The following is an 11,164-nucleotide window of genomic DNA, read 5'->3' as shown; positions in this document are numbered from 1 at the left end:
TCTGACAGGGATTTAGGATGAGTTTGTTAGGTGGAAAGGTAAACTTATTGATGATCCAAGAGAATTACTTATTGAAAAGACAAACTATGTTGAAGATCCCGGAGCAGTTACCTACTCAAAAGACAAACCAACTTGAAGATCCCGGAGCAGTCACCTACGCAAAAGACAAACCAACTTGAAGATCCCGGAGCAGTTACCTACGCAAAAGACAAACCAACTTGAAGAACCCCGAGCAATTACTTAGAAATAGTTTCTGGATAAATTGTATACAGCTAGGTATACCCCTGCTTCTCTGGGATCTTCCTGCCCTTAGGCTTCTGCAGAATGGTAGTGATTGTAGGCTAGAAACTTGTAGGGAACCACCACAACAGTGCACTTCCTTGTCAAACCAACTCTGTGCCTGGTGTAGGCTGTCACCTCCCACACAGCAGACTTCCCTCCACCACAAGGTAGATTGGCTACCACATTCTTGGATAATGTGGACCATGTCAGAACCATACTTCTCTGAGTCTCAGACAGCCAATTTGCTTCACCACCATACAGGATTTTGAGAGCAGCAACAATGGTTTGCTCAGGCAGAACATCCAGGGGAATATCATAGGTCCACTGAGTATCCTTGTCTCCAAGGTGAAAGTGGTAGGCATCATAGTAGTCCTCAAGATGGGTCTTCCTATGAGTAAAGTAGGTACTGGCATGAGTGGAAGGAGCATGATGACTCTGCATGGCAACCATGTCAGAAGTGGTGGCCTTCCCATCATCTTGCACAGGGAACAAATAGTTGGACAGACTTGCAAAGAAATGCCTGACTTGAAGATCATCAGGCACTCTGGGAAGACAAAATAAAGACTGCACAAAGTCTTTCATGTGGTACTTCCTATCACTTCTTACTGGGACAAAGCATGCCAAATCCCCCCCTGTCAATGAAATGACAAGTCTGAAGAGCAGTACAATCCTTGAAATTGACTTTGGAAGCTAATGCTGAGTCAGCTCAGTACTGAGTTTTGACTGGGCCTTCCACTTCTTTGTAGATTTGGCATAGAAGTACAAAGCACCATTCCCCCAGAGAACTTGAAAATCTTGGAGGCCTAAAGTTTCTGAATGTCTCATACTGCCAAGACCCAGACCATGTAAACAGAACTCAACAATTGATGACAGATGATCTTGGTCCATTTCATTGAGCTGAGGAGACAGCTCCAAAGAATCACTGGACACATCTCCACTGGCTTGTTGAACTTGAAAGTGCACACCATCATCAGCTCCACCTGATATTCTGACATTGAGCAAAGGCAGAGTTGTGGTCAAAAAGACTTCCCAATCCTTTCCATCAAAGATCTGACTTAGAACAAGTCTGGCAGCACCAACAACCCTTGGAATGAGAGTCTTCCAAACTTCTGGCTTGAAGATGAGACCTTGAACCACTATCTCTCCATTCCTGGAGAAATGCCTGTCAATAATCTTGGGTTTCTGCATCTGAATCTCTCTGAGCTGTCTGATCATAGGTCCAAAGGTGTTCATCATGGGCCTCTCCATAACAGTTTTCACCAGGACTTTTCCTCCTTCCATGTATCCAAGAGGATTGCTCATAGTCCCCACAACAGAACAGTAGGCCAATCTGAACAAGTGCATTATGGTGGCAACTTGGGAAGCAGACTCATCAGCTGATCTTAACACAAGTTTGCCCTTGGAAATGAAGAAGCATCTAGATGCAGCATAGGAACAGCCCAATGGATATTGACTTGTGCTGCATGGATTCTCAAGCAAAACATCAACCAAAAGCTTACCAATCAGACCCATTTGGATGATTTGAGTAGAAGAATCATTGAGCTTAAGATGGTCAGAGATTTGTGTTTTCCTCCTTGCAAACAAGACAGTATCAGCAGCATCTTGTTTCCAAAGGAAGTGCAGCAGCTTCTGCAGTTCCTTGCTCAACACATTGATATTTTCTCTCATAGAAAAAGTGGTATTCTGAGCAACCTGATTGATCTCCACTCCCTCATAAAGCATCAAGCTAGCTCTGAGGTTGGCAGGCACTTCAGCAACTTCAATCCTAGCATATTGAGTCAGCCAATCATCTGCAGTCTCAGCCAACTTGGCCATTTGTAGTTCAGTAGCCTCCTGGTCACTGTACTGAAGAATGAGCTGTCTGATTTTGCTTTCAAATTGGTTTCCAGTGCTTCTGATCATTTGTGAGAAAATGGGAACATATTTCTCAGCATTCTCATCACTTCTTACAAATGGCTTGATGATCAAGGTCATATCACTGTAGGAAAGAAGTGTTACGGTATGCCTCCTTGCGACATGTCTCATGGACATGATTCGCCTAACATGGATGTCGCAAGTGTGAATCAAAACTATGCACATGGAGTTAAGGAGGCGCGCACAGTAATATTGTCAGCCTTATTTCGTGGCCACGTGGACTCACAATAAAGGGTGCATTTGTACGATTGCTATGTTTCCGGAGGCGCATGTATTTAGTCCTTACTTGTCAGTTTACAAGACCAAGGTACAGTGCAATACGATCGAAACATAGGAGATACGATTGCGGGGACAAAAGAGGTATCACGAACCACATGGTGGGATTGAACAAGATCCTATACTCACCATAGGTTTCGTGCAAGGAACTTATAGTTCCGAAAGTATATATACATGTGAAAGAAAGGTTGCCTGTTGAGATTATGGCAGCTGTGGAAGATCAAAGATTCGATGGCATTTTGTGGGATTGTTCACTGGACTGAACAACAGATTGACTAGTTTGTAGAAGGTAATCACCCACTCATTGTTTTATAAGTTCATTGATCCAAATTGCATCCCACGCATAGGTCCTCGTATCCGCTGTCTAACCCGTGGGGAGCGTCGTCAACGAGTTGAGTTTTACAGTCCCTAAGTCTCTTAGGTGTATCGCAGGTCGTTCGTCTCAACGCCCACCTTCGTTTACCACTCACTGTCCTAACAGCGATCTGTCCTACGGTTGTGCTTTGGTAGTACTCCGTAACAGATTAACAGTCTTGACAGCACGTCAAACCACTGCTGCCCATTGCACAGTTGTTTGTGGTAAACACATCTTGAGGTCTTCGCTCAAGACGGTTTCCGAACTTCGTACTCGGCGTACATTGTTTGGTCACTAACTGCTGACATCTTTTGTTTGTTACATCAAGTATCAGAGGTGCCACCTTAAGTGGGGTATTTATCGGCTTGTGTAACGCATTGGTTGGAAGCTGCTACCCTACTTCCTCACGGTAACTGGTATTGAGAACCCACTAATACTGCTTCAGGGTTTGTCAATAAGTTTTCGTGGCCTCCCTACTTCCTCGGAATCACTGGTGTCGAGAACCCCTTGGAGTCTTCAGGGTTTGTCGACAAGTTGTTTCGTGACTACGGGTTATTCTGGTTGAGTGAGGTAGAAATACCAATAGGCTCAAGGACTTGAACCCTGATTCCGGTTGGGACGGACTTACTACCCGGCGTAAAGTAGTACGGGGGGGCTAATCAAACCCTCGTCAGTCCCCGAGGACACTGCCTACGGAGGTAGAAGTGAGTGTACCAGTGCTAGCTTCGTTCACTGGTGTAGGGTCATTTAACGAAGTCCGCTATAACAAAACAGCGAAGGACCCGAACCCATAATTAGATATTTTCTTTTGAGAACCCCAAGAAACCTTTTATTAATTCGGCTATCCAGCCCACCATGGTACCGGCCACCAGGCAAATGACTAGCGGAGCTGCTTACTCGCATTTTTTGGATAATGTATTTTCACTTCCTCAAGGGCACCCAATCCGACTTAGTTTCGAACAACAAGGGTATAATTCTGTTGATGATCTCCTCAGTATTTTTGAGAACGAACTAGATGCCCTTGGATATGTGCCTCCAGCGAGTCCTGACACCAATGAAGACCCTCAGTGGACCCCATTGCTCATGGCGCACCGACAGATCCTTCGACATTTCCTGCGTTGGCAGGCATCACTTGAACGGCAAAAGGGAAGTCCTTTGGAAAATTCGGAGCTTGTTGCATTGACTAGTGGAGATTTCATTTTATATCGACGCTCGGCACTCGGACAAGTCTCTAATGTTCCGGCCACTATCAGTCCTTCTCTGAACAACCAGTTAAGTACGTCCACGAAAGCTCGATCGGCAGTCGACGAATTCAAGCGAGGAGTCAAGCGTGACAAGACACACTATCCTATCCTTAAGGATGACCGATACTGGGACAATTTCTACCGGTCTTTCGTGGTCACCGCGGTATCCCATAACGTCGAAAAGGTACTTGACCCATCCTATGCACCAACGGACCCCTCAGAGAAGTCTCTCTTTGAGGAACAGAAGAAATTTGTGTACTCTGCTTTGGAACATACACTTCAGACAGATATGGGGAAAAACCTTGTTCGCGAACATAGTTTTGACTTCAATGCCCAAGAAGTTTTCCGTAAGGTTGTCAAGCACTACACAGAGTCTGCCAGTGCCAAGATTGGGTCCTCCAACACTTTGGCCTACCTCACTACGGCAAAATATGGCACATCCTGGACAGGAACGGCGGAAGGGTTCATCCTTCACTGGAAGAACCATCTTCGTATCTACAATGATATGGTCCCTATGGCAGAGCAGTTGCCTAAACAGCTTTGCCTCAGTTTGCTTGAAAACGCTGTACACGACATCCCTGAACTCCGTCAGGTCAAGATCACCGCTACTTTAGACTTAGCTAAAGGAGGCACTCCCCTCAACTACGAAGGTTACCTGAGTCTATTGCTTGCATCTGCTTCTCTATACGATAAAGGGAACAACCTTTCCAATTCTCGTAATGTCAAGAGCAAGCGTAGCGCCTTTCTGACCGACCTCTCGTATGATCAACCTGACTTCACCGAAGACAATGGAATTGACTATGATATCGATCTCTCTCCTGCAGTGATCTATGAGGCCAATGCTCACAACCGCAAAGTCAGTCCATCTGGCCACCGTAATCGCGATCCGGCAACCAATCGAGAGCGTCCGTATATCCCTCGCGAGATGTGGAATCAGCTTTCAGATGATGCCAAAGCCATTCTCCAAGGCCTGTCCGCACCCGACAAAGGCCCTACTCGATCCGGCGATGTCTCGCAACGTGCGTTGGAAGCGAATACCCACGCCAAGATATCGAACGATAATGGCGAGTTCAACCGTAGCGAACCAGACAACCAGCAAGCTGAAGCATTCCATGACTGTGATCAAACGACGGAGCTCCTTGCACACTTGACTGACCGTGTGAGTCACATGGGAGACGGCGATATCCGAAAAGTTCTTGCTGCATCCCGCCGTACACCAATCAATTGTACCCAGTCATCGGACAATCGACAACAGTCTGTTCAACTCAACGTTCTGGAATATCAAGTCTCTCGTCATTCCGTTGAGAACAAAACTGCTGCTCTAGTCGATCGAGGTGCCAACGGTGGACTTGCTGGCTGTGATGTCAAAGTTGTGAACAAGACAGGACGGTCTGCTAGTATAACGGGTATCAACGAGCATACCCTGTCAGATTTGGATATTGTCACTGCCGCTGGGTTTGTTGAGTCTCACAAAGGCCCTATCATTGTGATTATGCACCAATACGCCTATCTTGGCAAGGGAAAGACCATCCACTCCAGTGCCCAACTTGAGCATTACCGAAACACAGTCGAAGACCGGTCCCGCAATGTTGGAGGACAACAGCGGATTGTTACCTTGGATGATTATATCATTCCTCTTCATATTCGACAAGGCCTCCCATATATGGATATGCGGCAGCCTACCGATAGCGAGTTCGAATCTCTTCCGCATGTTGTGTTGACTTCCGATATTGACTGGGACCCTTCTATTCTAGACAATGAAGTTGACATGGTGAACGACTGGTACGATGCAATGCAAGATCTTCCGGGCAATGCCTATGTTGAACCACGATTTGACAACACAGGTCAATACCTCCACCGCCATATTGCGTACTACGATCTCGATCGCGAGGACGCTATTGATTGCATCATCCAGTGCCATAAGCACAATGTCAAACGCAATGAACGGGATTATGAAGCATTACGTCCCTGCTTGGGATGGGTATCCGGTGACACTGTCCGAAAAACCATCATGGCTACGACACAGTACGCTCGCGAAGTCTACAATGCGCCGCTACGAAAGCACTTCAAATCGCGATTCCCGGCTCTAAATGTGCATCGGCGCAACGAGGCTGTTGCAACGGATACTATCTGGTCAGACACACCTGCTGTTGACAACGGAGCCAAGTTTGCACAACTGTTTGTGGGGAGACGTTCCTTAGTCACCGATATTTATCCCATGAAAACAGACAAGGAGTTTGTCAATGCCCTTGAGGACAATATTCGCCATCGTGGAGCTATGGATAAACTTCTGAGTGATCGAGCCCAAGTCGAAATCAGTAAGAAGGTTGCTGATATTACACGAGCCTACAACATTGACCAATGGCAAAGTGAACCTCATCATCAACATCAAAATTTTGCCGAACGCCGTATTGCTACTATTGAAGCTAATACCAATAACGTTCTTAACAAAACCGGTGCTCCTGATTCCACTTGGCTCTTGTGCATTGCCTACATCTGCTATGTCTTCAACCATTTGTCCCATGAATCTTTGCATGATCGTACACCGCTCGAGACTCTTCTTGGTAGCACCCCTGATATCAGCGTACTTCTCCAGTTTCATTTTTGGGAACCGGTGTACTACCGGATCGAAGATCCATCTTTCCCTTCCGATGGTACCGAAAAGAGCGGTCGCTTTGTTGGCATTGCTGAATCTGTTGGGGATGCTCTCACTTACAAAATCCTCACAGACGACACCAACAAGATCTTATACCGCTCTAGTGTGCGTTCCGCATTGAAATCCGGAGAAACCAACCTACGCCTTACGCCACAGGATGGGGAGAGTAATTCTAAGCCTATCAACTTTGTCAAGTCGCGTAGAACTGAAAACAAAAATTCCTATGCCTTAAAGGATCTACCCGGTTTCACCCCTGAGGACCTTATTGGACGCACGTTCCTAACCGATACTCAGGATGATGGGGAGCGTTTTCGTGCACGTATCACAAGGAAAATCTTAGATCCCGACAAGCCCTCTGATGTGCGTTTTTTAGTCGAAATCAATGATGGCGAGTATGATGAAATTCTTGCCTACAACGAAATTCTAGATAAACTTGAAACTGATCTAGACAAGGAATTGCATGATACTGATCGACAATGGCGTTTTAAGGACATCGTCGCGCACCAAGGCCCCCTATCTACAAACGATGAGAATTACAAAGGCTCTAAATACAACGTTCTTGTTAACTGGGAAACTGGGGAGTCTACCTATGAACCCCTTGATGTCATACGGGCCGACGACCCTGTTACTTGTGCTGCCTATGCTAAACGCCAAGGTCTACTAGATACTCCAGGATGGAAACAGTTTAAACGGCTTGCAACTAGGGAAAAGAAGTTTCAACGGCTAGTTAACCAAGCTCGACTCCATTCTACTAGGCATTCACCTGTCTTCAAGTTTGGGTACCAGATCCCTCGTGACCACAAGGAGGCGGTAGCTATTGATAAGTTGAATAGAAATAGCAAATGGCAGGAGGCTGAAAACATTGAAAGGACTCAGCTCCATGAGTATAACACCTTCATTGACAGAGGTAAAGCTGTTATACACGGTAAACATGTGTCAAATGCACCAGAAGGGTTCAAGAAGATCCGAATCCATACAGTATATGATGTCAAGCACGATGGAAGGCACAAGGCCAGGATGGTAGCTGGCGGACATCTTACTCCTGTACCTCTTGAAAGTGTGTATTCTGGAGTTGTCTCGCTACGAAGCTTGCGTATTGTTGTATTCCTAGCTGAACTCAACAGTCTAAAGCTATGGGGAGCAGACATAGGGAATGCATACCTGGAAGCCAAGACCAAAGAAAAGGTCTTTGTTGTAGCTGGTCCGGAATTTGCCGAGCTAGAAGGACACATTCTTGTTATCAACAAGGCACTGTATGGTCTCAGGAGCAGTGGACTCCGATGGCATGAGAGATTTGCGGACACTCTTCGGGACCTTGGGTTCACAGCAAGTAAGGCCGACTCGGATGTCTGGATACGAGCCAATGGTAGAGTATACGAGTACATTGCGGTCTGGGTTGACGACATCGCCGTTGCAGCCCACAGTCCTGGAGATATCATTGATCAACTCAAGGAGCGACACAAGTACAAGCTCAAAAGTGTTGGTCCTCTTGAATACCACTTGGGATGTACTTTTGAGCGAGACAAGGACGGCACTCTTTCATACCACCCAAAGAAATATATTGCACGTATGATGGAGCAGTATGAGAGGATGTATGGTGAACAGCCCAAGATGTATGTGTCCCCACTAGAGAAAGGAGACCATCCGGAACTAGATGCTACATCGGAACTCAGTGAAGACGGGATAAAGCAGTACCAGTCACTCATTGGGAGCTTGCAATGGCTCATCACACTAGGTCGATTTGATATAGCCACTGCTGTTATGAGTATGTCAAGATTTCGAGTGGCACCCCGTGAAGGACATCTTGATCGGCTCAAGCGGATGTACGGTTACGTCAAAAAGATGAAGAATGGTGCTATTCGGGTTCGTACTGATGAGCCCGACTACTCAGAACTACCGGACAAGCGTCATAACTGGGCAACTTCTGTATACGGGGATGTCAAAGAACTTCTTCCTCATGATGCACCAACGGCACTTGGAAAGCATGTCACTCTAACAAGCTACGTTGATGCAAACCTATACCACGACATGGTAACAGGTCGTTCTGTGACAGGAGTCCTCCATCTTATCAACAAGACTCCCTTTGAATGGTTCTCAAAGCGTCAGGCTACTGTTGAGACTGCCACCTATGGGTCTGAGTTTGTTGCAGCTCGGATTGCAGTTGAGCAAATCTTGGACATCCGTACTACCCTCCGTTACCTTGGAGTACCAGTGACAGGAAAGACAATCTTGTTTGGTGACAACCAGTCAGTGATTACTAGCTCAACAGAACCTCAGTTGCCCATAAACAAGCGTCATAATGCATTGTCTTATCATCGCGTTCGTGAGGCAATTGCAGCAGGAGTTGTTGATTTCCAGAAAATCTTGGGAGCCGAAAACGTGGCAGATGTGCTCAGTAAGCACTGGGGTTTTCAACAGGCATGGCCAGTCCTTAAGCCACTCTTGTTCTGGCAAGGTGATACATCAAATTGTGAGGTGAAGACTTTCAAGACCACCAAGCAGGCTGATGGGGAGTGTTACGGTATGCCTCCTTGCGACATGTCTCATGGACATGATTCGCCTAACATGGATGTCGCAAGTGTGAATCAAAACTATGCACATGGAGTTAAGGAGGCGCGCACAGTAATATTGTCAGCCTTATTTCGTGGCCACGTGGACTCACAATAAAGGGTGCATTTGTACGATTGCTATGTTTCCGGAGGCGCATGTATTTAGTCCTTACTTGTCAGTTTACAAGACCAAGGTACAGTGCAATACGATCGAAACATAGGAGATACGATTGCGGGGACAAAAGAGGTATCACGAACCACATGGTGGGATTGAACAAGATCCTATACTCACCATAGGTTTCGTGCAAGGAACTTATAGTTCCGAAAGTATATATACATGTGAAAGAAAGGTTGCCTGTTGAGATTATGGCAGCTGTGGAAGATCAAAGATTCGATGGCATTTTGTGGGATTGTTCACTGGACTGAACAACAGATTGACTAGTTTGTAGAAGGTAATCACCCACTCATTGTTTTATAAGTTCATTGATCCAAATTGCATCCCACGCATAGGTCCTCGTATCCGCTGTCTAACCCGTGGGGAGCGTCGTCAACGAGTTGAGTTTTACAGTCCCTAAGTCTCTTAGGTGTATCGCAGGTCGTTCGTCTCAACGCCCACCTTCGTTTACCACTCACTGTCCTAACAGCGATCTGTCCTACGGTTGTGCTTTGGTAGTACTCCGTAACAAGAAGTACAGATGCCTGTATGACTACCTTTTCTTGAGGCAAATATTCAACCACCCTGTTGCATATTGTCTTGACACATAGCTTTTTGACCACTTTGGCCTGAGCACAAGACCCACCTTTTTGGATTGCATTGCTAATGTGTCTCTTGATACTACCAGGTTGGGAAAAGATTTCACAGCAGATTCCACATGTATTCATTTCCTTAGGCACATCTGAGCAATAAAATTGATTTGGAGGTAATGTCTTCATCCTCTCTACTCTCAGCTTGAGTTCCTTGAAAGTTAGACCATTATAGCCAGCATGGTATTTTCCTATGTGCCTGAAAAAGTTGCCTCTGTGTTCTACTGCAATTTTTGTCTTACATTTGAGGCAGTATAAACCAAAAGGTGTAGATTGGAATAACTGATCATCTATTCCTTCATTTACTGTAACTTCATCAGATGGAGATTCTGTTAATGTTTCTTTGGGAGAACTTGGGGGGCTCAAGAAGGGTGGTTGTATATCTGCTGTTGGTGTGGTTGTTTGGGCCTTACCCCTACCAAAAATAATACTGCTTGCTGCATCAACAGTGTTGGGTACTGAATGTGAGAGGGGTAGTGATTGTGTCAACTTTTCCCTTTCCTTTCTCTTTTTTCCTGTGGCTGCATAGGGATTATTAACAAGGAAGGGCACATTTGGTGGTTTGTTTGATTGTGCATCACTCATTGTGTAGATTGTGCTGTTCTCTGGGAAAAATTGCCTGTGGGAGTTTTTTGGAAATTGTTAGTGAGGAATTGCAAAATCATCTGTTGCTGTATGTTGAAGGTGACTTGAATCTAACAGTAGGAGAAAAAAGGACCTGCCAGAAGTACTGTCAAAATCTATTCTTCTGTGTCCAGGCTTTTTTGCATGGATAAATCCCCAACTGGGTCACCAAAATGAATCCACTTATATTGCATTACTTATATGCTTCAGAAAAATGATTTGGAATCCAAGTTGATGCATATGGTCCAGACAGTTTCTTCCTACCAGTGTACATTCATCTTGACTAAGTGTAAATAGATCATATTGCGTTGCTTATATGCCCCAGAAAAAAACAAATTAGAGCCAAAGTTATGCACTATTTTAAATGTTCATAAATCACAATCCCAATCAATTGTACATAGATCTTTTTGCTGTACTTTATTATTAAATGTAAATTTGAACCCCATTGGACGTGAATAAG

The 11,164-nt window shown here is 45.4% G+C and overlaps 2 protein-coding genes across 2 annotated transcripts; one reads left to right on the top strand and one right to left on the bottom strand.

The window, feature by feature from the left end:
* Positions 1 to 309: 309 nt before the first annotated feature.
* Positions 310 to 2,313, bottom strand: PHATRDRAFT_39507 (predicted protein; the record flags this gene model as incomplete). Its single annotated transcript, XM_002183372.1, has 2 exons — positions 310 to 826; positions 1,007 to 2,313. 2 exons carry the CDS (start codon positions 2,311 to 2,313, stop codon positions 310 to 312), a joined length of 1,824 nt encoding a protein of 607 aa, XP_002183408.1.
* Positions 2,314 to 3,682: 1,369 nt separating this feature from the next.
* On the top strand, positions 3,683 to 7,067 carry PHATRDRAFT_39506 (predicted protein; the record flags this gene model as incomplete). The annotated part of the gene is given in 2 exon segments (XM_002183494.1): positions 3,683 to 7,002; positions 7,022 to 7,067. The coding sequence occupies 2 exon segments, from the start codon at positions 3,683 to 3,685 to the stop codon at positions 7,065 to 7,067; spliced, it is 3,366 nt and encodes a 1,121-aa protein (XP_002183530.1).
* Between the last annotated feature and the right edge of the window lie 4,097 nt (positions 7,068 to 11,164).

Source organism: Phaeodactylum tricornutum, chromosome 19 (assembly GCF_000150955.2).
Source record: "Phaeodactylum tricornutum CCAP 1055/1 chromosome 19, whole genome shotgun sequence".
In the NCBI taxonomy this organism is placed as follows: Eukaryota; Bacillariophyta; class Bacillariophyceae; order Surirellales; family Neidiaceae; genus Phaeodactylum; species Phaeodactylum tricornutum.
The sequence above is the reverse complement of the archived record's forward strand: the minus strand, read 5'-3'. Positions and strand labels throughout refer to the sequence as shown.